Genomic DNA, 27,379 nt, shown 5'->3' on the forward strand with positions numbered 1-27,379 from the left:
ACATGTACCTATAGTACTTAAAATATCTGCAATTATTAAATTGTGCTTTTTTATAAGCTTATTAATCACTATCCAATTAAAATTAATATTTTCAATTTCCTGTGAGAAAATACCATCACATATTTGTCTATAACCCTGAAAATATATTCGCTTCCCAGATAATTATTAAATGGATTGCAATGGAAATTTTCAAATAAAAGTATTTGATGATTTTAGTGATATTTTTTCAGCTACTGATTGAAGAAGAACTTTAACTGACATAAATCATGTAAACATACAAGAAAGGGGATTTGCTTTTAGTTTGAGAATTAGGAAACAAGTGACATAAATTAGCACAAGCCTAATACTCCCAATGATTATTGTTAGAATATAAGTGAAATAAGGAAGATTTACGTGATATTAGACCTTGGGAGACACAGAAGCTGCTCTGGGGACTAAGCCAGGCAGTTTTCTCTTGAGCAATTCCTGGAATAGTTTCTATAAAATGCTTCCCAAAGCAATAATATAGCAGGTGTTGCTTTTCTATTAGCCATGGTTGGGAAGTCAGGTCAATAAGGAAACTCCACGTAGACTCTTCACAAGCTTCTATTTTATACTATCTACCATACTCAAATGGAGTCATCATCTTAAAATCTATTTTTTCCTCAAAGAAATTAATACAGTTCAACCTATTCAGGCAAGAATATACTTGTATTCTTGCTGTATCTCACATCTAGAGGAACACAGAACTGATTTTATAATTTCCTGTTTTTCAGGTTCTATTTTCCATATAAATCGCTGATCTGCCCACAGTTTTATACCTACCTGTCCACAACTCTCTGGTTTCAGAAACGTTACTCTGGTGCTCTCTTGCATCTGCCCTTGCTTACTATCATTTAGCAGGAAATAATGGAGGCAGGAGGTAGGCAAGCAATACATGGGAAGTGACAAATGGGGCCAGATCAACCGTGTGTCTGTCAATGTACATTGCTGGTGTAGGTGCCACTGGTCAATCCCTGTGGATCTGCTTGTTTTGGGCTTTATTCAGCTGAAATGGACTGGGCCAGGTTTACCAGGGCTCTCGCATTTGGATTGGCTCTCTTGTCCAGAAGGAGTTTGGTGACGCGGTAGTGGCCACAGTGTGCAGCAACGTGGAGGGCCGTCAGGTAGTCCAAGGTGACATCGTCGACAGGTGCCTTGTGCTGCAGCAGGTGCTTCACACACTCCACGTGGTCTCCCTGTGCAGCCATGTGGAGCGGGGACAGCCCATTCTGCACAAAACAACACCAAGGCCACTTTTTAATTATTCTTTTCAGGTTCTGAAATGCAGCAAAGTCAGTTCTCCGTCTATAACACAGTTTGTGGCAGGAGAAAAAATATGTTTCATTAAATGTCTGGATTAAAAGCAGATTGAGGGGAAGGGAAGCAGAGAGGAAATTTATATTTATAATTATGCATCTCTTAGGCAAACCCATATTAATTAATGTTTTGTATTAATGAATAATATGTGTGGAAAATCAATTGTTAGGGTAATATTAGATATACAGACACTGGTGATAGCTGATGCTTAAATTATTTGTGTTTGATTTTACACATAGCAGTTACATTCAATGAATCTCTCTAATGACATTTCTTTGCTTATAAAAGAGGAAAGCTGGGTGAAGGAGGAGCAAGAAGGTGGTTCAAAGGGGAAAGTGAAATTCGGTCATCTCTGATCATGAAATTCTATGATTCCCTTTTCAAATAATACTATGAGACAATGTGGACTCAGAGAGAGGGAAGAGCCAGAGAGAGTGAAGCTCGGGTGGACCATTTGTCGTGATCTCACGACTTTTAAATGTGGGAATGATCTAAATTAATCACCATAATGATGCCCCAAACAGCTGCACCCTTAATTCTAAGAAACACAAGGCAACAGGGTAAGGCACTGGTAGTCATCACTCTAAGACATCCTTTTTTAAAAGGCTAAAGAAAATTCAAAGAAATATATGTAAAATTAGGAAATCAAATGAATTAGAAAAACATTTACCCATTCAAGAGACTGGATCATTGTTTTTTCTTAACAACCAATCCAAGTATGGTCTCTATAAAAATGACTGTTACATAAATGATTAAACAGTTTGATAATCATTACAGTCAAAAAGATAGAAATTGTATCTGAATAAGATGCCAGAAAAAAGCCCACAGCTCAATATTCTCAAAAGGGAAAGTGAGTTCAACAGTAAAAAGCAGCTAAAAACAAATACACTGAAATCTCTTCTTTTGTTAGCACACGTTTCCGGGACATAATGATCACATTCCTCGCATGGAGTTGCCATGTATGAGTATGCGACGCATCTTAATTCCTTTTTTCAATCCCCTTTCCTGCCCTTCTCTCCTTCCCTCCATGTCTTGACGCCTTCCCATTCAAGAAAGATCCTTACTTCCCATCACCTTCTATTTTGCTCTTTATTTATATTTTGGGGTTCTCATAGAAAAAAAGCCATGTGATATTTAAGCTCCCGTGTCTGATTTATTTCACTTAACATTGTGGTCTCAAGGTGCATCCATTTCCCTACAAATGACTTGGGTTTATCTCTCTTTATGTGGCAGTTTGTGGATAGTAGAGTTCAAGTGACTTAAATAATGTTCCTCTTTATTTCTGAAATAATCTTCATTTACAATTACTGCTTTCATGTTTAGAAATCCATAAAATGAACCTAGAAAAGAGAAGCAGGCTAATGAGAAGGTGTCTATGCACTGGAGGGAGACAGTGTTGTTTGCAGGAGAAAGAATGGGACTTGAGACCCTAACCCTAAGTGAAGTAAGTCAGACACAGCAAGTTTAATATCACATGGCTTCTCTTAGAAGAAAATCCAAAGTATAAATAAAGGAAAATAAAACAGAGATAGTAGGAAACAGGAGGTAGACTTTTAAAGACAGGGAAAGGGATAAGGGTAAGGGAATCTAAAATGATTAAGATATGATTTATATATGTACCAGTTCCTCAAAATGAATGGGACTAGTATGTGTTGCAAACATACACTAATTATGTTTTAAATGTAAAACAAATCCAGGCCTTGACAGTGTTTAGACTGAGAATTAAAATACATATTATCATAGAAAGTCATCAACACCAAAGAGAAAAATGAAAGCATGGAATGTCCGAAAGAATTTGTGGTTATGAATGCAATGTTTTTAAGGCGGCCACAATGCCTTACTGAGAAGGTGAATGATGGCATGACGAAAGCCGAGGCGGGGATAGAGGAGGCAGAAGGGAGGCAAACACTGTGTCAGGCTGGGACACACGTGATACCAGCCGAGGAGAATGTGGCTCCAGGTAAGAAAACTGGGCGGCAGCATGAGGAGAGGAATTCGAAGAGGTCAGGGCCTTCTCAAGTCAGAGCAGTGCTTGGCATTTGACTTGGGGACAGATGAGGCTGGATGAAGGGCTAGGGCAAGGGAATTACCCTGGCTGTTGGGTTAAGAACAGACTAGGCTGGAGGGACAAGAAGGCAGGTCAATGAGGGACCTCGTGCAGCCATCCAAATGGGATGGTGACCTGGACCCAAGTGGTGGTCATTGTTGGCAAGCTGCTGACTTAATGATACATTCTGAAGGAGGAAGCAACAGGGTTTGTGAAAAGTAAGAATAAGACATGAAGTATTTGGTCTGAAAAACTAAAAGGATGGAAAGGCCATCAATTGAGATAAGAACGACTACAGGGGAATTAGGGTTAGGAGTGGGGGAAAATATCAGATGCTTAATTTTGGACTTACTAAATTTAAGATGTCCAGTAGATATCCACACAGTAATAGTGAGTTGACATCAACATATGGAATTCTAGAAATATGTACTATGTGCCACCACCAGGATGTATGCTTACTTAGAGATGGAACTGCATGAGATTTCATAGTAAGTAAACTGGGGGAGGTGGTAAGGAGGGAAGGAGAGAGGGAGAGACAGGGAGAGGGAGGGAGAGGGAGAGAGAGGGAGGCGGGGAGGGGGGAGGGGGGGGGGAGAGAGAGAGAGAGAGAGAGAGAGAGACAGAGAGAGAGAGAAACTCCAGAAGTTCTCTCATTCAGAAAACTGAGAGATAAGGAAGAACTCACAGAGCAGATGGAAAAAGTGGGAGCCAGAAAAACAGAAGGAAAACCAGAAGAATTTAGTGTCCTAGAAGACAAGGAAAATGCTTTGAGAAGGGAGGGGTAAGAATTTGTGTCAGGTGATAGTAATAGGAAGGAACTTAAGACGGTATGGGTTCTGATTTATGCCACTGAATGGATATGAAAGTGGAAATCTGGATTTTCCTTCCTGATTGCTTTGATTTTCTCAGTGTTGTGGAAAGTGAAGAACAGGAAAGAAGGCTAAGAAGTTTAAAAGTAAAGTATAGACTAGTTAGGTAGCTGAAGAGAAAGAACAAACAGACTTGGAAATTATGATTTGAACTGCAGGTGGCATTATGGGCTGACTTGAAGTTAGTGATCATCAAGTGAGCTGAGTCACTGTAGCTATGTTGAGGCACATGAATGTAAGCTGGATTTAACCAAAGTGCAATGCAGAATGTGAGTATGAATATGCATAAAGAGTGGTATAAATGAAGAATTTATGCTGGGCAGAGGTGAGGGCATAAGGTGAATGAGAGACACTGAAACTAGGACTAAAAGTCCCAGCAGCAGAGAAGAATTTCTGGAACTAGGGTTCTGAAGAGAGTGAGCTGAAACAGAGAAAGGAGGGTTGGAGAGTGGGAGGTTGAAACAGAAATTATAGAAGGTTTACAGCTACCACACTGCGAGGCCAGCTAGGAGAACCTTCTACTCTCTCATCCAGATCATTAAAGTTACAGAGAATCTGAAATAGTTGGTGGTGAAGACTCAGTTTGCTGAGAGCTGAACTTTCAAAGAATGAGCAACAGTTGCTTCCAGGAGAAAATAATGGATAATTCAAAAGTTTTTGTGGAAGAAGAACAACCTGGTGTTAGGTATCTCTTCCATTACCCGGCTGTTGGTCTTATCTCCCTCCATCTTGATTAGTTCAGCTTCCTGCCCATAGCTTTACCTCTACTTTTTCTAATTATCTTCTGTGTAGCTTGCCTAGTAAATCCTATGCTTCCTAAAGAGACAGTCTCTCAGTGTCCTGCCTAGCACACTGTATCTTCTAAATCTATGCCAGCGAGATGCCCACATGAATAAATGAATGAATAGAATCATGTACTCATGGATATTTTATGCTGGGTCTTCACATCTGAATGATACTTGATTTTACAGGAAGAACATTAAAAACACCCCCTAGGTAACGCATGGTCTTCGTTAATGATATGACGATCACAGGCAAACTCTGCAGAGTTTGATGATTTGTGAAAGGGCATATCTCCCTATCTTCAGTTTGGTACATGTTTTCTATTGGTTATAACATGATTGGTCTAAAATTTTATTCTCATTTAAATTTCAATGTTTCTTCAACAAAATTTCCATAATTATCTCTGCTTCACTGCCACAAAACGTTGCATTTTAAAAACATTTTAATAACATTGACAGAATAGGTATAAGACTGAACATAATGCAGGTAATTTATTTCTCTTGTTATATTTCTGACTGGAAGCCACCTTTTCATGACTGTTGGGGCACCTGTGTCAGGGTTAACATCATTCATATATATATATATATATATATATTTATTTTGTACCAGGGATCGAACTCCGGTCCTTGCGCTTGTGCAGCAGGCAGCGAAACCAATGAGCTAAATCCCCGGCCCATTCTATATATATTTTACATGTGTGGGCTGGTCATTTCCAAGTGATTTTAGTTAAATAGCTAATGAATAAATAATACACATTTTAAAAATATATGCTTGTGCCAGCTGACCTTAATAACAGCACTGGTAGATACCAATACTATTTAGGAGTGAGAGATGTGGAAGAAAATATAAGAAATGTACTTTGTCTAAATTTGTATTGTATTTAAGGATCTATGAGTTCTTGCATATTCCATTAAATAGCTCTGGGTGGTTAATACCAACTTGTGTTTCATGATATTTTCTGATAACTCAAAGTAAGACTAGATAATGAGGATCTACATAGTAATAAAGCTTTTAAAAACTACTCTTGATAATGACAACTGCCAACAAACCAGCTTACCATGTGGTTTATTTATATGGAAAAGGTTTTTTCTTAAGTTTGAGCATATTAATTAAATGAGGCAAAATTGCGAGATATATTATACCATAAAGAACAACATGCTTGTTTAATGGTTCTTATAGGTGGTCAATCTTAACTTATATTTTCCATATCAACTCTACTAATCCCAAACGTCAAGTAATTAACCAACACTAATGTTAAGTATTTTGAGAAGTACTGCCTAAGAGATAAAGATTCAATACGCTAAAAGATTCCTCTTCTATTGCCACTTTAAAAGAAAATTTTATAAGTTTTATACTTATAAAAATCTAAACTAACAGAATGTAAGAAATAGTCTAATTTATATATGGCATTCACACACACACACACACACAAGTTTTTATCTGTAGTAAGAGTATCAGGAAAAAAATATTGGAAGAACCTGGAGGTATACATTCAACACACCTTAATTCATGTAAGTGTTCATTTTAATAATTTTAAAATGGTTTGATATGTATTTCTTATTCCTAGCACAGACATACTAAGCAAGGAGAAAATGTTTGACTGGTGATTTACCTTTAGGAATAAAAGAGATGACCAAACAGGGATTCCCAGAGTCTTTGGCCCCCACTGTACCCACCTTAGTCCTTGCCAATAGGGGAGCACCCCGTTCCAACAGGAGCTCCACCACCTGGTCATGCCCACTTCGCGCAGCACAGTGAAGTGGTGTCAACCCATCCTGCCAAAAGAATGACAGCATTTGGCTTCAGTTCACGTTGAGTTTTGTTTTTAAACCAAGACTGCAAACATTGGGACCTCAAAGAGTGGGTTTGTGGGAGAGAGGAGGGTGGGGGGAAGAAGACGTCAAAGTGGTTAGGATGTGGTAGGTACGTGTGCCAGGTCCTAAGATGAATACACTGTGTGTCGCACACATATGCCGCTTTTTGTAAAAAGTGGCTTTCCTAAATTTGATCCTGATGATCCTATAGATCAGTAATAGAATTGCAACCATATAAATGACAAGTGAAAATGAAAACAAACAGAAAGAAATTCTGACAGAAAAATGGACAAAACAGAAGCAAAGAAAGAAAGAGATTCCGCGGGTGGAGTTTATCGATCGGAGTGAAACTGAGTTCTGCTAGTTTGCATGGAAGAAGATGGAAAAGCAGGCCATTTGCTGAAATTTTTAAAAGCCCTACTTATTTGGAACCAAAGCCACGAATTACGTTAAGTTCTACTGCTTTCAGTTTGTAATCAAACTATTAGGTTCTGCTCCTAACAGAACCTTTATCTAAAAATCTTTTTTAGTCTAACTTACTCACATACATTATCTCTTAAACTATCACTACTTTCATAAATTCTCCTAAAATATGCCACAATGCTTGCAAAAAAAGGACAAGTTATGTTTTTCAGATTCTATAAGGATTACTAACATATATTTCCTTTTTTTGTTGTTTTGGTTTTTGAGATGGGGTCTTGCTATGTAATTCAGGCTGGCCTTGAGCTCACTATGTAGTCCAGGCTGGAGGATTTCCAGCACACATTTCAACATTTAGAAATCATGTAATTATTTTCCAAAGATAAAGTTTATCACTGATAAATAAAATTAAACTGTCCAATAAAATACAGTACTGCTGTATGTTATGTTACTTATATTTTAGTACTTTAGGGTCGTTTCTGATTCTAGATCAATCCCCAAATACCCTCTGTCTTCCTTATTTTATTTTCCTTAAGGTTGGCATGGCCAAAAAGCAGAGTTGGTAGGAAATATGAGGAAAAATTATTGCAAAATAACAATGAGCATGAAGAGAGTAATGAAGCCTTGAAAATGTAAGTGAACCTAGTGATTTAAGGTCAAGATTGTCTCAGTGAAAAAGGTGGAAAGGGTAGGCAGCAAGCAGAGAAAACAAAGTACAGTGAGCAGTTAAGATTTTGGAAGCTTCTGACTTAACTGAGAGCTCTAGCCCATCTTTTGTGTTTCTGCTTTACATTTTCCTCCTAACAAAAAGAATTCCTCAAAGCTATAATATTCTTTCTGGCACAATATTCAGGCTCTCTGTGCTAGACATCTTGCATTTCCCTTGCAGATCCAGGCTCCGGCCTCTTCCACTAAAGCTCTGCATCCCGACAGGTTGTATCACTGGGCTTCTGTGCCCTCTGGCTTCTGGTTGGGTTTGGCCAACAGGAAAGGCAGCAAGGCCTAGAAGGGACCCTTGGAGGGCTCGCCCTAATCTGGTGGCACATCTTTACCAAAAGTTACCAAAGCAGCCTTTCTGTGTGATTCTTGCAAGTTTGGGGGACCTCTTCTGCTTCTCTCCTTTCCTGCCTAGGGTTGGTATTCAGCCCTGCGGTTATAAGCTCAAGGGATATGCACTCTTTTTTTGTACCTTTGCTACAGTCTCCCCACAATATTATAACAGACCCTTTAACAAAGCCTAATAAAATAATCAAATTTGAGTGTGCCATCTGTTTTTGCCTAAGACCTTGTCTGATAATGGCTCTTTGCTTTGTTAAATCTATTTAGCAAATGTGAAGTTATTTAATTACTAAATTGCAGTTTAAGATATCTGAGAATTAGCATAAGACTGCCTTTCTAGAAAAAAAGTATTTAGCTACTATGGTTGGGATGCCATAATACTCTTAAAAATTTGTTAGACAGCAATCTAAAAAGCAAAATGCACTGGCAAAAATGGTTAAAATAATTATGCTTTCATACCTTGATAGTAGCACCCAGGAGGAACTACAGAGCAGTTGTTGCTGTGTAAGTTATATAACAATTCGATGTAGCATGGTTTCTCAAACACACTCTTAGTGGGGACTCCATTGCGATCTAGTCTGGAAAACCCATGGAGGATGGCAGCACCCCAGACAAATGGTTCAGAGTGTGGGGTCACAGGCCCTGGGGACATCACAGATCAGGGCCACGAGCCACTCTCTTCCAGACTGCTTCACACTATATAAAACCGGGCGTGATTTTTCTTGCTCTGCTTAACTTACAGCTTTATACGAAAGATGAGGGAGGGGATGCTGCCTTACATCACTTTTAGAAAAGGTAGAACATCATTTTCTATGAATTACTTGAAACATTCATTGTGTGATCACATTGAAACCTCCAAAGTACTTTTCTAGAGAACATTTAATATACATACAGGAATGACAAGGATCAGATTACTTCAAATCCTACATTTAATGATGCAATTGCATCTGCTCTTTTGAAAGATATGTAAATGATGACATCAAACTCAAATCTGACTAGAATTGGAATCTTCTCTACAAAGTACAAAATCAAGTTAATGCTAAAAAATTACTGTTCAGGTTTTGTATTGCAGGACCTTTGAATTCTTAACCCTGTGCTTCAAGATTACTTCCCCCTCCAGAGCCCCATTCCTTGTGTTCCCTTTTTTTCATTACTAGAATCAGTTTACTCACCCAGACACAATAGTCTGGGTAATTCTAAAAAGTGACAACCAATCAACATTAGAGGAACATCATTTATCTAGCTGGTAACCAAAACACTAGTTTTTTACAACCATTTCTTTCCTTATATTTTCCTTTCCTCTTCTTTGTTTATGGTGCTCTTCTAAGAAATAGATTCTAAAGTTCTGTTATTAGCATAAAAATGCTAACTTAGCTATGTGTCCTAGGTCATGTTATTTAACTATGGGGAAATTCATTTTTCCTTTTGATAGTCTCACTTCTCAAATGAAGACATCCATATTTCTCAATAAGAAAATAACATACATATTAAGTCATTCAGAAGATGAAATGAGATATCTGTAGAATACTTAGCAGGGTACACAAAACAGCATACGTATTTGACAACTGGTAGCTATTTATTGTTATTACTTTAATTATTAGATGTAATAACAAGCAGCAAGGATGATCTCTTTTACTGGCATCTTGTTTTTGTTCATCATCCTTTAATGTTTTTGTATATTTTTATTGTTTGCATTGAATATACATTTCAATATTTTAAACATAATCCTCCTATGAAGTGTCTGAACATTTAAATAATGTTTAAAAGCAAAAAAGAATAATGCCCTTAATAAAGCCCAAGTTAATACTTTTATTTTAACTAGCTACAAAATTTATGCTTTAACATTAAAATGAGGTTTTTAGATATGAGCAAAGGGTTCTGAGTAAAATGTGTCAGAATTTCAGATTAGACTCTCATCAGTGAGGAGAGCATCAAGAGGTAAACTGCCTCAATGTTTATCAAAAATTTATGAAAGGCAGGGAGAAACCGTGCATCAGATTTTTTAAATTGCACCAAAGCCTCTATAGATCTTGCTTTTCTCTAGATAATGATAATCTCATAACTGAGAAAACAATAAGAAGAGTAAGGCAAAATTCTTGATCAGATATTCTAAACTCAGAGTACTGTACTTGTGCTTCACTTGACTGCTAGAGGAAATTGAAAACTCTGGCAAGACAAGCAAATAATAATATTTATTTTTTAAAATTCTATATATAGAAGCTCTACTATATTATCCAAAATAAGGTCAAAACACATTTAACATTTTTCTATTTTTAAATATATTTTCAAGAGACAAAAGAAAAAGCAAACCATAGCTCATTAGTAATCACTATTATTCCAGAATTAGTCTCCTAATGCCAGACCATGGTTCTTGATTTCAGTATTTACCTCCTACTTGATTTTGCCTTTGGTATAAGGGATATAGCTCTATTAGCTATAGCCAGAATGGAAAGAATCTGACAATGCTTTTAAAATGCTACTGCTACAAGATAAGGGAGTACTTTCCCTCATGGGGGGAAATGCTCAACACCTTTCAGTACTGTACCTCATCCTGACATGTACTGTACAGTTCGCTCAGACAAACTACAGAGAGCTGGTTCTGTGCCTCTCTTCCCAAGTCTGCATTTCCTGATACCATGTTGGTGGCTCTAAACTGATCATAGTGATATTTAGAATAGATTGTCCATAGTGGAAATATTTATACCATGGAGACTGTGAAAGGCAAAAGCTACAAATCAAGGCTTTTTGGTTCTGTCTTGTTTTTTGGAAAAATCCATTAATAAATTTTACCAGCACACTGCCAACCTAATCCCTTGGGGACTGGTGATTTACATTTCTGTGATCGCAGAAACCTAGCCTGGCTTGTTCACTATTGTATGCCTAGTTTCATGCTCCAAATAGAAACTCAATAACTATCTGCTAAAACAGTGAAAGACCACAATGTCTCCACAATGTACACTATTAGAAAATCTATATTTTCTTTTTAAATCCTTGAATGAAATTCAATTTATTTGCTGTATCTAGGGCTTCACTGGATGAAATATGGTCCAAATACTCCCTTTCCAGGGCTTATAGTTCATTGTTAACTTGCCCAAGGACAATTAAGTAACTAGCAGAACTACCATAAGAATCTATTTCTTTTCATTTCTTAGGAGTCTTTTGGTGAAAACACACTACCTATTTAGAGTTGGATTTTTTAATTGAATATGCAATGTATATAAACTAGGGAATTTTTTAAAGAACTAAGGAAATATTGTGATGATCAGTAACAACCTAAGTAATGAATGAAATACTTCAGATAAGCATAATGAAAGCAATATGAATTCTTAAGACACTAGCCAAGATAAAAAAAATTAAAACTTCTTGAATTTATAAAGTGCTGTCTTTCCACTGGGAATCTCAACTACTAGAGACTCTTCATAAAAACAAAAAGACTTGATGAAGGGAATATGTTAGTAATGTAACATTATGTTACTAATGATGACAGTAATATAGTCCTGAGCAGAAACTCTTTCCTTTAAATTAAAGGAATAAATAAGGAAAGTATGAAGCATTGTGTGTATTGTTCCAAATTCTGCTTACCCATAGCACAGCGAGGGAAGGGGCAAAACCACATAAAACTCTGACACAGAGACACTAGACACTGCAACAAAGATCTTGATAGATAAAGGAAACCACTCCAGAACTCCCACATGATAAGACATGACCACTCTGGACCAATGTCTTAGAAAAATGAGATTTAAAATGCAATCTGCAGTGAGGTCATCAAATACCAGAATTTATAGTCTGGGACTGGTGTAGATCCTAGATGCTTCAAGATGAGAAGGTTTAGTAAATACAGCAGCTAGCCTCGAGATGTGTAAGGGGAATAGACTTGGTCCTCATTACTTGAACTATGAGAACATGAAATACCAGAATTAAATAAAGAGAAAATATTACAAGGAGCACCTTCTAACATCTTCCATGGATTTTTTTATGCCACATATTCCAACATTTTCATATTACAAGAATGTGTAAAATTTTGCCGAAGCCTCTGATTAAGTAAATCTCTACAGACTTGACATTGAAATATTAGCTGTATGTTAAAGCAAGTAATGCATATATAATGTAAAAATATTTTAAAATTATGAGTAGCAAAATAACTTGCCCACTGCATTTTTTAAAGGCAAGTAATAGAGCTAAGAGTTAATTTTCACAGAACCTGATTAGCTTAAATTCAGAGAAGGTAAGTAACTTGTTAATACTATGCAGCTTAGTAAATGATAGAAGTAGGATTTGAAATCAGGCAGCTTTGCCTTTAGAATCTTCACTTTTAATAAGTGTACTCTACTGCCTATCATATGGGAATATATGAAAACACAGAATAATTATTTAAGAAATTTGAAATTAACAAAGAAAACCATCTCTACCAAGATGACATAAGTGAAGGTACAATATATCAAGTGTAAACCCCCTAGGAAAAATGTCTTAGGAATCAAATAGGAGTAAAAGATTTTTGCCATGTATTTTATGTAAAATCCACATTCTCATAGCCTAATATAAGCTGATAAACTTGGGTTTTTGGTATTTACAACAAAACAAAAGACAGAAGTGTAAGTCCAATCTTTGATTTTTGTTCCCAGAAAACCAATAAGATAAAACTTGAAAGACTATCACAGTGCAGGGCTCACATTCTGTTTCTCTGGACATTTATGAACAAGCACTAATTTCACTTTATGATATGAAACTTTTAAATACTGTATGAGATTTAAATCAAAAACAAGAAAGCCATGTCCTGGAAAACACGCTGCCTGTATTTATTGGCTAGTGTTTTAAAGGTGCCTGCCAAGAGGATGTGGAGTAATCCGAAGGTAGGAAACTGAAAGAGCAGAGACACTCACCCTGGTCTTGGCATCAATCTGACCACCCCGATCCAGTAAGAGCTTCACCATGTTTGTGTTGCCCCTTTTCGAAGCCACATGCAGAGGAGTGATTCCATTCTACATGAGGAGGAAAGACCAAAAAGAGCAAGTTGGACATGACAGGGCAGGGTGGCAAGACTTTGGTTTAAAGGGCACAAAAGCGGTTGTGATCCACATTGTAATTTGACCCACAGTTTCTACACTTTTTATTTTTAAGGGACAAAGAAGTACACAAACCACAATGCACTTTTGTTAGAGAATAAAAGATGGACTGAAACTTCCTAAGTTAGTCAGTAACTACTATATATGTATTGAATATACACTTTACAGTCAAGGGACAAAGGAAGAACTGCATAATAGAAAACAAAACCTCAAATTCTACCTACCACAGATCCCTAACACAGTCATCCTTTTTATAATATCCATGCACTTAAAGTCTTTGAGACTCAATGTTTTCTGTGCTTAAAAATAGGTTACAAATATACATAGCAGTACCAAATGGAACAATGGAAAATCTTGAGAAAAGTTCAGTAAGAAAAACAACTTGAAAATAGCCCAACATAGTTTTAGGGCAGAAGACATCTGAGGACAAAAACACTACACATAGTAATGATATTTATTTATTTTGTGACCATCCTGTGTCACCATTACAGCAAGAATATGCTCTGAATTTTTGTGTCATAACTTCTGAATATTCAAATATTGCATTAACTGACTCAAACACAGTTATGTATATGAATTTTATAACCACAATGTAAATGAATTCTTTCCAATAAAAGCAACCACTAACATATCACTCCATGTGATGTCTTTTTATGTATTTTAGCAAGATTCTTTAAATGAGTAAACTCTCAAGTCATTAAACAAAAAAATTTCCTGTCAAATTATATGCCCTCTTTACCATTATAAGTTATAATATCTATATATTTGTGCTTCATGTTTTAAAACTGTTTATACATTGTTTATTGACTTGAAACTGATCTCATGATTTATGGCACATAACTGCTCAAACTGATGCCAAAATTAACAGCCTTTTGACCTATTGCAAAGAATTTGTGTGCGTGTAATCTTACGACATTCTTATTTTTTTTCTTCTTGGGTCATGAAAACTTCCTATGATTTGCAGAAAAATACATGGAAAAATCTAACATCTTTAGTAAGATCCAAGAAAGGGGGAAAATAAAACCTTTAAGAAAGTTGTTGGCGTTCATTTTTTTTTTTTTTTTTTTTGCCTTTCATTTTTGCTTTCTTAGAACCCTCCTTCCTGCTGTCTGAGATGAGAAACTGCTGTAATCCATACCCTGGCTGTGAAGTCCACAGCAGCTCCCCGGTTGAGGAGAAGGGTAGCCACGTTGACGTTTCCGTAGTGCGCAGCTATGTGCAAAGGGGTGAAGCCACTCTACAGGAGCAAGGAGATGACAGTTAACATGGCGTTGCATCTCTGCAGCCGCTGGATTAATGAAGAAAATCACATAGCCACTGTCTACTTGATATGACTGCAACACAATTCCGATCATAAATGCTTGAATGAGACTCTTTACATCTCAGTGTTATAAGGTGGTAAATAGTTACATAAAGAGGTTTTTAAAAATCCTAAATATATTGGCAACATTATTTTTCATTACCATAACTCTTCATCTATTTGCGACTTGTTTGTACAAAATCATGTTTCTTGAGTTGGTTTAGCATATGGGAGAAAAAGAAAATATAACTAAAAAACATAAAGCTTCAGCACAGTATTAACATAATCATGAATAAAAAAATATTTTTTCAGAGAAAGATTCAAAACCAGTGTTTATGGTCTTCTTTTTAAAAAAGAGTACTGGTTGACATTTTATTTTTGGAACTGAAAATATGGTGAAAAATTCTTACAAAGGATGCACAGTTAATTTCACATCCTACACTACCATGATGTTCCTATCCCCTTTTACAGCTGCTTAGTCATGCTATGTTTTATAATGAAAAAAGAATTTAAAAACAAAAATTAAAAAATACATTTGGTGTCAATATGAATATGAAATAAAGAAAAAACTTCAGCTTAATCTAATTTTGAATGTTAAATAATTTTATCAATGAAATTAAAGGTGACTAAATCAAACAGTTTAAATTGATTATAGGGGCTTTAAAAAACTGTTTACTCTCAAAATTTAAAACAGAAGTCTGAAAATCTTAAATGAAAAGTGTCCATTTCTTTCTCTTAAAACCAAAGAAATTTTTGTTATTTTCACAATAGATGTGACACATCCATCAATTCATATGTTATTAAAGTGTGAAAAAGATGTGATAATTTTCCTCTATAATTTTCACTGTTTAGTAAGAGGATGGGAAAAGTAGAGGGCCTTAATTGGCTATCAAATCCTTCGTTTAGGGTTATTTTCTATTCTTTTTCGCAAGAGATGAGCTTCAATGTGTAGCATATGTTTTAAAGAAATATTTTTAAACTATAATCACTGTTCTTCTATTTATTTGATATATAGCTAAATAAGAACTTAGGTGATGGAAATTTTTCTGTGCTATGAGCAACATTAGCTGTAAATAATTTCTGACTGTAAGAAAGCCAGACACAAAATAAAAATAGTAACTATCACTCCAATTCCCGCAACTGTGGTCAAGATATTTTTAATTTGCCATCTAGGGGATGCTAAATATTTGTGTCAAAATAGAGACACAAATCAGTCACAAGCTGCTATTATTTTATAAAATGTCAAATGTGTATTCTTTAGGACACAATTGACTGAATCTTTTCATTTTTATCTTACTATTTCCTGTCACTCGGATATATACTGAGTGAGGGTATATCTTTAAGCCAGCTACAGCTTTATTTCAGAAAAAAAAACATCGATTGTTGGTGAATCATTTCCAAATTATTCAAGTATAATGATGTTATTTTTCCCATTTTCAAAAACTAACTGATTGGTCATGCCTCAGGTTGTGAAACTAACACTTGGCTGGCGTAAGTCCACTCTGACAATGCTTCCATTTTCTTATTTGCAAAAACAAACTAATTTATTATCTGACACATCTTTATGGATCATCCATGATCATGCCTGAGGCTGTGATTCAGTAGGCTGGCCTGGGCTGGGGATTCAGCCCAGTGGGGCCACCACCTGCCTCGCAAGTGCAAGATCCTGAGTTCAATCCTCAGTAGCAAAAAACAAAAACAAACAAAAAACAGTAGGCTGACCAAACCCTAAGGAGTCTTCCTTGATTAACAGCGAGGCTGGAGGCAGAGTGTACCCTTCCCCAGAATCACAGATGAAGGTTTTCCATTGATACTCTATTGTCTTCAGACAAATATAACTCCACCTGAATCCATCCATATCTCAGCTTAAAAGCACAAAGCTTACAGCCAATATTGCACTCAAAAATGTATCATAAACAATAAGCAAAGAGCATCCAAAGATGAAAGGTATTAAAACCAGTAATGAAGATCAATTTATATGGTCCCAGTGTTCCTTGAACAATTTCACCAAACTGTTAAGTTGTGACTTTCTAGGTTCCCTGTATAGATATGAAACTGGTGATATAGACAATTCTAATATATTGCCAACTCAGTAGTGTTCAAGAAAATAATAATTATAGAAATACATCACTCTCAGTGAATACTAAGTGTGAATGCTCAAAGCTCCACAGCCTCAAGTCCACATGGCTGTGACCAAAGGAAGCACCCCTCACAGTGCCTGATGTGGTGACGAACACCTGTAACCCAGCACCCTGGGAGGCTGAGGCATGAGGACAGCAAATTCCAGCCCAGTCTGGGCAACTTAGTGTCTTACAGTGACCCGGTCTCAAAAATACATAAAATAAAATAATGATATAAAAGAGAATGGCTGGCATGTAGCTTAGTGCAAAGGCTCTTGTTTCAATCCACAATACTGCAAAAAAATAAATAAATCCTTCATTGAAGCAAAAATCAATCTACATGACAATCACTTCCCTTGTTGCATAGATTAGTTTTCATAATATACTTTCAATAATGTTTGTGTTAGTGGTTTAATGTAGCAGTGGCCAAGGAGAGACCATACACACAAACGTGTGTACACAACCATCCTGAAAGGCTTCTGAACTTAATGTTCTCACTGATGGATGTGACCTCATTCACTATGAGAAGAATGAGTTAATGGGAAGTATTTCAAGACTTACAAGAAAAATCAACCGCCGGGTGCATGATGTGCTCAATGTTATTATCGATGACAAACAATGTGGTAAAGAAAAAAGTGTACAGAAAGAGAAAAGGAGCAGCAACATTGATAAGAAGATAAAACACAGCAATAGAGAAACTTCGCTAATCTTCATTTACCTAAACTCTAACCTGAGAATTCTCATTAGGAAAATAAGAATATATCCATGCTTTGCAAAAATTAAAAATAAAGGTCACCCATTAAAGTACATGTTAAAGAAGTGTTTTATTTCATGCTCTATTCTTACAAACTAAAAAGTTTCAGTGATTTAACAATACTTCAAATATAGATTGCAGTAAATATATTTGATTTACCAGTTTTCTTTAATTATCGTAAATGTTTTTAAGTAATTTCTCATTAATGAAACTTTTAATCATTAGTACGAATTAATGCACATTTATTCTAACTGGGCAAAACCTAAAATAAATAAAAACAAGGTAAATGTTGGTATAGCCACAATACTGTACCTCGGTCGTCCTATTCACCATCATCTGAAGCAGTGTTGTATGGGAAGAAGAGGGAAGATATTACACAGTGAAAAAGGAAGGACACAGTCAATCTACTCATTGCCATTGGGTGCCCTATTCCAACATGCTAAACCCAGTCTTGTGGGAAAGGAGTCCTAAAACACTACACAATGTAATTTTGTCTTTCTAATTCTTTTACTATTATATATGACTACAAACAGAATAAAGAGGCAAATCATTCAATAGCTGAGCCTCACCCACTAAAGAAATCATTCTGTATGCTAACTGTACTGTTACTGTACCCAACAGACAGCCCCCTTCTTTCTGAAATACCTCTGCAAGAAGTAGGTCTCTTTCCATGACCGGAAGTGATTTTGCATTATCACCATGGCCTACTTCTTGATCATCCCCCAGGCAGCTAAGAGCTCCTCCCTCAAAGGCATTCAGCTCTTACCTTTGATTGGACGTCTGCGTTGTGATCATTCTGAAGCAGGAGCGCTGCAGATTTGGTGTCATCTTTCCGAGCTGCAATGTGCAGGGCTGGCAGCCTTACTTTGCCTTTGGTGTCATTCTCCAGGAGGATGGCCACTGCCTGGTTATGTCCTTGCTGGAGTGCCACAGCAAGAGGCGTGAAGCCATCCTGGACAGAAGAGAGAAGCATTTTCATTCACTCATGGGTGCTTGGGATTCAGCTCCAAGTAATGCAACCTCTACATTTTTTATTTTTAACTATTTTCTATTCTAAGTATATGTCTGCAATATATAATCATGGTGAATTACTAAATGCAAAGACTGCACCTTGATCATTGCTGCTTCCCCTTCCCTCTTTCATGTTCACCTCTCGCCTCTTTCTCAGATCCCCTTCCCATCTGCAAAATCCACTTCCCTGTTTCCTATCACCTCTCTTTCATTTTGCTCTTTAAATTATATACATATTTTTGGTTTCTCATATAAGATAAACCATGTAATATTTAGCCTTGTAAGCTCATTATTTATTTCATTTGGCATTATGGTCTCAAGATCTATCCATTTTCCTACAAGGGTCAAATCTCAAATTTATCCTTCTTTATGACTGAGTAGTACTCTGTTGTATATATAGATCATGTTTTCTTTATCCATTCATCTGAAGATAGTGGCTCTACATTTTAAAGTAATGATCAAGACTGATAAGCAAGAGGAACAAATGTGACTGTGAAGATCAGAAACAATTATAATCAGTCATTTGACAATCTATAGACTAGTTTAATCAGGATGCTTTATTAATTTCTATTTTATACATTTAAAATTTCTATTCTACACATTCTATACCTCATTCTAACAAAACATACTACATGTAGAATGAGATCATTCCCAAACAGGAGTGTAACAAAATGTATGTTTATTACTGGAAAATAGAAATGAGAGCACACCCTAAGTAATGCCTGTTGATGTAAAAGGCAAAAGTGGAAGGGTAGAAACAATGGAAGTCAGATCAGCTGGGAATCAAAACTATGGTAACCAACACAAAAAAATAAAATATGTGATCAACTATACAAGTTGCTTGATGTTTCTACATTGTTTAGGAAAAAACGGTAATCACTGTAAGTGGAATGGGCTGTTACCAGTTCAGTTTTGGATTTTTGGAACATAATACGACTAAAACTTTGGCAAATTAAGCAAATCATTAATTTTATACTTAGTTGAATTTTAAATTATTAAGATCATTTAGATACAAAATTTCATATGATTTATAATATTAAAAATCAACTTTTCGATTCCAAAAGGGAGAGCTAAATAAATGACATTGTAGAACAGTTAGACAGAATTTCATGGGTAAATAAATAACCACTTTAGAAAATTTGAAAAGCTATGTTTTCCCTTTAGAAACAAGTTTTTAGTTCCTAGAATGGTGGAAAGTAAGTAGAAAAAATATATATGTTCTAGGCTCTATTTGTGTAAAAATCTCTTTAATTTCCAAAACTTTGAAAACAAATCTACAACTTTCCATTCCTATAGAGAAGAGATGACAGCTATTGGATGTACCTCTAAAGGGAGCATTCTAGAGACAGGAGTAATTTTCTACAGCATACCTACTCAATTTATTTTCAACAATAATATTTAAATGGTAACTTCAGACTTTGGAGGGAAAACAATTTTTCTCAAGTGTATTGTATCATATACGCAGGCACAACTAGAGTAAGAATTTAATTTTTACTTTTTGATAAGATTTGAATTTTAAACACACCACATTACTTAACAGAGTGGAAGAGTAAAGCATGCAGTGTGTTCAGAAGAAAAATGCAAGCTTACCTTTGGAATCTTGCTTTCCATAAACTAAATGAGGAAAGCACTCATTATCATATACATATTTAATTCTACCCCTGAAACACTGCAGTAGTTCATATTAAAAGTGTGAACTTTATTTTTTTTTTCTTAAAGAAGTGTTTGCTCACAGAATAGGACCTCATTAAAAAGATTTTAGCCCTCAATTGTGGCAACATTCCGGAAGAAGAAAGAAAGTAGAGATCCATAAAAATAGTACCAGAAGGACTGACAACTCCCTTCAGAGAATTTAACCCTGGGTTTCCACTAGGTGTATTTCATTCTAATCTGCATTTTACGGGAGAAGGCAAAATATTTGGAACGATTTCTTCAAGTCCCTTAACTAAGCCTATGAAAAGGAAATCCATGTTAAAGGTCAGTACATAATTATCTGATTTTTAAACTAGTTATAATGTCTTGATTAATAAGTAACTTTTCACAATAGAGCTATTTTGATATACACCACAGAGTATCAAATTGCAAACAACCACATACCTCTATAATAAAGATATACGTGTGTATTACACAGAATGATACACTTAAAAGGGAATGTCCAAAGGTTTGTCTATGTGTGTGGATCTTGATAACAATTAGGATCAATGATTTGGCTTAAATGAATTAAGTTTATATACATCCAATCATGAAAAATCAATTTTGGTTACTTAACCAATTATTGAAATAAAACAAATAAGGTATACACATGTAGAAGCTTGGATTCAAAACTACACATAATTTATCTGCAAAAGTAGCATTTCTGTGTGGAAATCAGAGAAGGTTTTAAGTTTCTGCAGATCTCAGGGTAACATGGCCTCTACCTGTGCCATGTCAATGAAGGGAACCAGACTGAAATGCTGCAAAGGTGGCATGAGTTGAAAGGCTAGCAAAGGAGCCATGAGTTGGCTAAGAATGTCAGGGAGCTGAGTTTACCCAAACCATGCACTGGAGACATTAGTCTACTCACTGAAAAAAGAACTCGGGTGTAAAGGTCTCCCCTGGTAAATGATTCTGCTTTCAAGAAAGAGAATATAACAAATAGGATTTTCTTATTCTGGTGCATGTCTAGGAGATACAGTCTCTTCGTTGCCCAAGCACTGCCTGAAGTATTCACATGCTACTTATGTACAGAATTGGTATCTCAGGAAAGTAAAAAGGCCTCAAATCATAAAAATTACATGGCACTCATGTGGCAAGAGTGTGAAATCTGTGTATATTGAATAGATGAAATAATTTCATACCAGGCAACTGTGTTTTCCAGGTATAGCAGGAAATTAGAATTTTTTTCTTTAACTAATGAAAATTAGCTGTCAGAAAGTGATCACTATGAGTTCAATCAAAAGTCTTCTCCCCAAAATACTGGAAACAGCTGGATGTGGTGACACACACCTATAATCCCAGCACTCAGGAGGCGGAGACAGGAGGATCACCATGAGTTTGAGGCCCGCATGGGCGACAAAGTGAGTTCAGGGCCAGCTTGAACTACATAGCAAGACCCTGTCTCAGAAAATAAAAAAAAGACTGGAAACAGATTAATAGATTTTAATGATCCCTCCCTCCAATGCAGTGTAGAAGCATGTTCATGTTTATTTTTGTTAAGGATGTCATTGTTTGGAAAGCAAGCCACACTCACCATTAAAAATCACAAGCATTTATCAGTCATGTTTCACTCCTGCCCTGGAATTCTAAACTTTTGTCAATGGAGACATATATTATGGAGTAGAGAAAACAGCGACTACAAGCTCTGTTGCAAGGGGTGAGAAAGGGTTTCAACAGGGCTCCCTCTCACTCTGTTCTCTCCCAAATCACTCATTCCCAGCCTTCAAGTGGACTAAAAGCACTTGCTCCAAGCCCAATGGCTTCTGGAACATCACTTAAAAATCACTGCCTAAGCAAATCTTTGGATTTGCTCCTGAATCCACTTAAGCAAACATGAGACAGAAAATACAAAGCAAGTTGTGCTTATGAGGTGGACATGTGTAGGAAAGAACGTGATGTTGTGAGTTCCTGCTATCTCCAACCCCTTATGTCTAGATGTCCTGAACACTTTGAAACTGGACCGATGTTCAACATTTTATTCAGCTGTTGTCATAATCATGGTCACACACTGTGTTGTAATTTGTGCTTTAATGTGAACGGCATTTTTAGTGGCATATTCCTCGGGACATTATATCAATACTAATACGCATGCATTATTTCTGATGGCTAGAAATTATTATTTTAAGGAATTGTATTGGGTTGCAATGAGATAAAATATTGATTAAAAGAGATGGGTAGAGAGCCGGGGATTTAGCTCAGTGGTTTCACCGGCTGCTCCACAAGCGCAAGGACCCGAGTTCGATCCCAGGTACCAAAAAAAAAAAAAAAAAAAAGAGATGGGTAGGAATTACTGCAGTCTAATTTTAGGCTGGTATAAAAATATCAAGAGCTATAGAGTATGCCAAATGACAGAAGCATGATTTCAAGTAAGAATAAATGGTGAGGAATCTAAAATGAAGGCATAAACTTCTTGAACTGCATACACAAGCCTGAGTCATTCATTTGTGAACACAGTTGTGGATTATAACAGTGATGTAAACCTTCCTAGTATACTTTAGACAAGATAATGGCGATCCTTGGCAACTGGTATTAAGAACATGGGCATTAAGATCAAATTACGGAGTCTCACCTCAGTAGCAGTGCTCTGATTAGCACCATTCTCCAGCAAATATTTTACAACATCGATGTGGTTCTCCTGGGCTGCCATGTATAAAGGAGTGAAGCCATTCTAAAGAGAAACAATACAAAAGATGACATCACCATCATCTGTAAAGTTTAAACCAGGGAAGAATACAAAACAAGGAAAGAGAACACTGTGAAGTAAACCTTTAAAATGGTGAAGCTGTATAACATGCTCCCATACATACATTTACATTATAATTCCAGGACACAGTGGACCAATCCCTACACACAAATCCTAAAGAAATGAAGAGAAAAGGATAGCAGAGGAATATTTCCCTCATATGGTGTTTTTATTTCAGTACCAGAATCACATTTCCCATCACTCAACACTGTCAAACTGAGATATTTAGTACCTTAATATCTATATAATTCTATAGTATAGAGTCCTCACTATATACAGTAACTATATAAAATGATATGTACATAATATCTTCTGTACTTATAAATTCATAAACTAAACAGATCACCAATTTTCTCAATATGCACAATGTAGTTATACTGTTCATGGTATAAATTACTACTCATACCAAAATAGACTAGGAAAGATTGTAAATTGGATTGAAAATGAAAAATGTGTATATTTCACTGTTCTGATTGTAGCATCATGGTTTGTACTGGACATTTTTATATTACTCTTTAAAGCTGTTGTGAAACTTGATTATTCATCTCACATTCACTCAATTATTTACTAAAATCCAGCCACCCACATCTGTGGTCTCCCAGGAAACAGTGATAACACAGACACACATGTCCTCAGAGAGCACATACTACAGCAATCCTTAGAAATACATAAACTCCAGTAAGAAAAGTACCACAAAAAATTTATATTTAAAGACAATATTAATAATTCATAAACTCTCAAAAGCTAGCAACTTTCTCAAAATCATGTCAGTCTTAAATATAGATAATTCCCTTAAATTTCCCATGTATTAATGAGAATAAGTAAAAACAAAGGCAAGTATTCAGAGATTTTTAAAAATTTAAAAGAAGAGAAAAATCATTTTTGGAGATACTTCATTGAAATATTCTAATGAGTAAGTGTGATTATACAAAATGACAAAGATAGAGCAAGATATAAACACAAGATATATACAAGTAGATCAAAGAAAGTAATTTTAAATTCGATTATAAAAGAAAACATTCAGGCTTCAAATAGTGGAAGAAAACTTAAAACCCGAAAAGAAATGTTATTTTAAGAGGAGTGAATTAAGAACACTGTAGGACTCAGGAATCACTTGCTAGCTGGATAGCATATTTTTAAAAACACAGCAAGCAGGTGAAATCTTGGGTATTTTAGGAACACTGAAGAGGTGGCGGAAGGATGGAATTAGAGATTCAAAGGAAGGGAAAGCCAGGGGAAGGTGATTAAAAACAATGAGTGGGTGTGGAATGGGGATCTTTCATGACAAGTAAAAAGGCAGGGATGCAATGAAAGAAAAAGAACTTTGAATAGAGTACCACAGTTTGCTAACATATTTCCTCTGGTAGACTCCTGCAGACAAACGGGGAGGACGGGAAACAGATAATGGCTGCCAGATCAACAGGGAAAAGATTGCTGTCCTTAGGGCTCTGCCTACAAAGGCCCTGGTCCTGGGTCTTGAGCTATGGAGGGACATCTTCTGGTTAAGCAGTGCAGAGAATCCTGCGGGTGAAGGGGATGTGCCTGCCGTGACCGCACAGCTCCATAACTTCCAAACCACACCCCAGGCACCAGGCTGTCCAGAATCCCCATTTTGATGTGTGGTCCTAGTGCTTGCTTAGACTTTTTCCTCATCAACTTCCCAAGTGTCCTTTGGTCAGGTGAATAATGGCTCTCAGATATATCTATGTCTAATCTCTGGAACCTATAAATCCTACCTTATACAACAAAAGGAGCCCTGTAGATGTGATTAAGTTAAAGATCCTGAGATGGGAGATCATCCTAGACTATCCAAGTGGACTCAATGCAATCACAAGAGTCTTTAGAAGATGAAGTCAGAGAGGAGAGGAGATGTCCCTGTTGTCAGATGGTGTGGTGTTCAGTGGTTCCAGGCTCTTGTTCCATTTGAAGAACTTGTCAGGACAATCAATGAACCTGAAAGTTTAAATTTAAAGGTAAAAAGGAAAGGTAAAAGAAGAAGAAAAAGTGAAGATACGCCCTGCACACAGGAAGCACCAGTGCAAGAACAAGAGGGCAGTGGCAGCGAAGTCAATGGCTGCCATCTTTTACATCCTCTTTTTTTGGTACCGGGGATCGAACTCGGGACCTTGCGATTGCAAGGCTGGCAGCGGAACCACTGAGCTAAATCCCCCGCCCTTACATCTTCTTTGACATCAAATCCAGGCTGTCCCACGTAGAACTTCAAAGCTGCCCTGCGCATGCATCCTGCCATGATTTAAGAGCTATCTGTGATTGTCATACCTGCTGTCCAGCCTCTTTGCCAAGCTCTAATCTCCTGCCTCACTACTTCATCATTGGCCTTAAATATGATGGAAGGAGCCGTGATCTGAGAAAATGCAGTTCTAGAAGCTCTTCCAGCAAGGAAATTAGTTCTTCCCTGAAGGCCCCAGAAGGGAAAAGTAGTGGCAACAACTTAGTTATAACACTGTAAAACACATTTCCAAAACCGTGAGAGAATAAATTTGTGTTGTTTTAAGCCACTGAATTTGTAGCATTTGTTACAGCAGCAGTTGGAATCAAATACACAGGCCACCAGCAGTTTCCTATGGAAAGTAGAAGTAGGAAGTAAAGAGAACTTGAACAGGGTGGGGCTGGGTGACCACAACACCACATCTGATGCCCTTAAGGTGGAGGTGGAGCCAAGGATGGCCAGAGAAGATGGGCTGGCTGTGGGCCAGGGTCCCCAGGGTCCCTAGGTCCCCAGGAGCAGCTCTCCCCTTGCTACTGGCCTGGGTGGAGCTGCAGGGACCTGAGATGTCTAAATGTGGATCTGTCAGGTTGTTACAAAGATAAACTCATCAACGTAAGACATACTTATTTAACAGTGTGTCAGCTGGATCTGTAGCTTCTAGTCTTCAAAATATATAAGTGTTCCTCTTTTGCACTCTTTTCCTAGGACTTGAAAGTGTTTGAAATGGGTTAAAATGGTAGAGGAAAGGAAGATAAAGTGGTAGAGAAAAATATCAAGGCTTACAACATATATTACAAAAGAGCAAAGGGCAGCGAAAGGCAGACATTCAGAATCTTGGCTACAGCACATCATGAGCATCATTTGTGTTCCCTGTGCCATAACCTCCTATGCCAGCACTCACAGCAGAGGGAGGAGTAAATAGGAAGAGCAATAAAAATGTAAATGACCAAGCTTCTGCTGTGGAAATGCTTTGAATGCATCCCTTCAAATTAAAGTGACTGCACGCTCAGTTTGCGGTCACTTCACTCCCACGCTTACTTACATGCACTATCCCAGAGTGACGATTAGTAAGTAGTGTCTGGGTTTGGAGGACACACGATCTAGTTCTACCTCTAATGCTTAGAACAGTGTGGTCTTACTGGTTATCATTAGCCCCCCTCAAACTGAGGCAGCAGAGGCTCCAATGCTTAGGTTATATGGCCCAAGTCCTACAGCGAATAAGTGAACTGGGGCTGCCTGTTCAGGAATAACTTTCTTGTGATGGAAGTGAGACTTTCTCCTGCAGCCGAGAGGTCTTCAACTTGGCTAGGATGTAGAAAAGTTCATGCTGGTGATAAATCCCTTGGTCTGGGATCATAGGAGACAAGACTGGAACCAGAAGTTTCATCAGCTTTTGCAGTATGTCCAATAGAGTACATAAAAGACAAAGAAATAAAAAGACAAAGGAAACTTGAGCCAAGACAACATTTTGGTTATGAGATAGAGGAGCTGTTTACTGTTGTAAAACATGAGAAATATTCCTCAGCACATTCCTACAAGAATTAAAGTGAGCATACTATAGAAAGAGCAGCATGCCCATGTTTACTGCAGCACAATTCACAATAACTAAACTATAGAGACAGCACAGGTGCCTGTCAACTGATGAGTGGATAAAGAAAATGTGGTACATACCAACAATGGAAGATTATTCAGCTGTAAAGAAGACAAAAGTTATGCCATTTTTAGGAAAATGAGTGGAACTGTATAACATCACATTAAGTGAAATAAGGCAGACTTGGTTAGCCAAATATAACATTTTCTCTCATATGTGGAATAGATAGGACAGAGCATGGGGGAGGGAAGAAGGGAAGGAAGAGAGGTGACATAAAAGTAGAAGGGGTAAGGAAGATGGACGGAAGGGCAAGGGGGAAATGGAAATGATCCAAGTGAGTCACATGCATGGATAAATATGCCAAAATGAAAACCACTATTCTGTATAACTAATATGCATTAATAAAAAGTGAGTTAACTATTTCAAAATGTGGAATAAGGCAATAAAGATTCACTACAGATCCAAAAGATGTAGAAATTATCCTTTCTTAACCTACTGCCATTTAACAAGAAGTAGCCCACAGAAGAATGTGAAACACTCCT

General features: G+C 36.8%; 1 protein-coding gene across 44 annotated transcripts in view; it reads right to left on the reverse strand.

Moving 5' to 3' along the window:
• Nucleotides 1-27,379, reverse strand: part of Ank2 (ankyrin 2) — a 567,339-nt gene that overhangs the window by 115,123 nt on the left and 424,837 nt on the right. For 38 of the 44 annotated variants that reach the window (XM_087198843.1, XM_087198849.1, XM_087198848.1 and 35 more), the window contains 7 exons: nucleotides 22,843-22,941; nucleotides 18,334-18,519; nucleotides 17,880-17,903; nucleotides 14,532-14,630; nucleotides 13,211-13,309; nucleotides 6,714-6,812; nucleotides 1,053-1,250 (listed from right to left, as the gene is read on the reverse strand). In XM_087198843.1, coding sequence (XP_087054969.1) covers nucleotides 1,053-1,250; nucleotides 6,714-6,812; nucleotides 13,211-13,309; nucleotides 14,532-14,630; nucleotides 17,880-17,903; nucleotides 18,334-18,519; nucleotides 22,843-22,941 — 804 coding nt within the window. The remainder of the gene's footprint in view (nucleotides 1-1,052; nucleotides 1,251-6,713; nucleotides 6,813-13,210; nucleotides 13,310-14,531; nucleotides 14,631-17,879; nucleotides 17,904-18,333; nucleotides 18,520-22,842; nucleotides 22,942-27,379) is intronic. The other 6 variants (XM_087198822.1, XM_087198823.1, XM_087198828.1 and 3 more) reach the window with 1 other exon arrangement.

This window comes from Heterocephalus glaber, unplaced genomic scaffold (assembly GCF_053883595.1).
Source record: "Heterocephalus glaber isolate CG9 unplaced genomic scaffold, H.glaber_assembly_v1.0 deba00001688, whole genome shotgun sequence".
In the NCBI taxonomy this organism is placed as follows: domain Eukaryota; kingdom Metazoa; phylum Chordata; class Mammalia; order Rodentia; family Bathyergidae; genus Heterocephalus; species Heterocephalus glaber.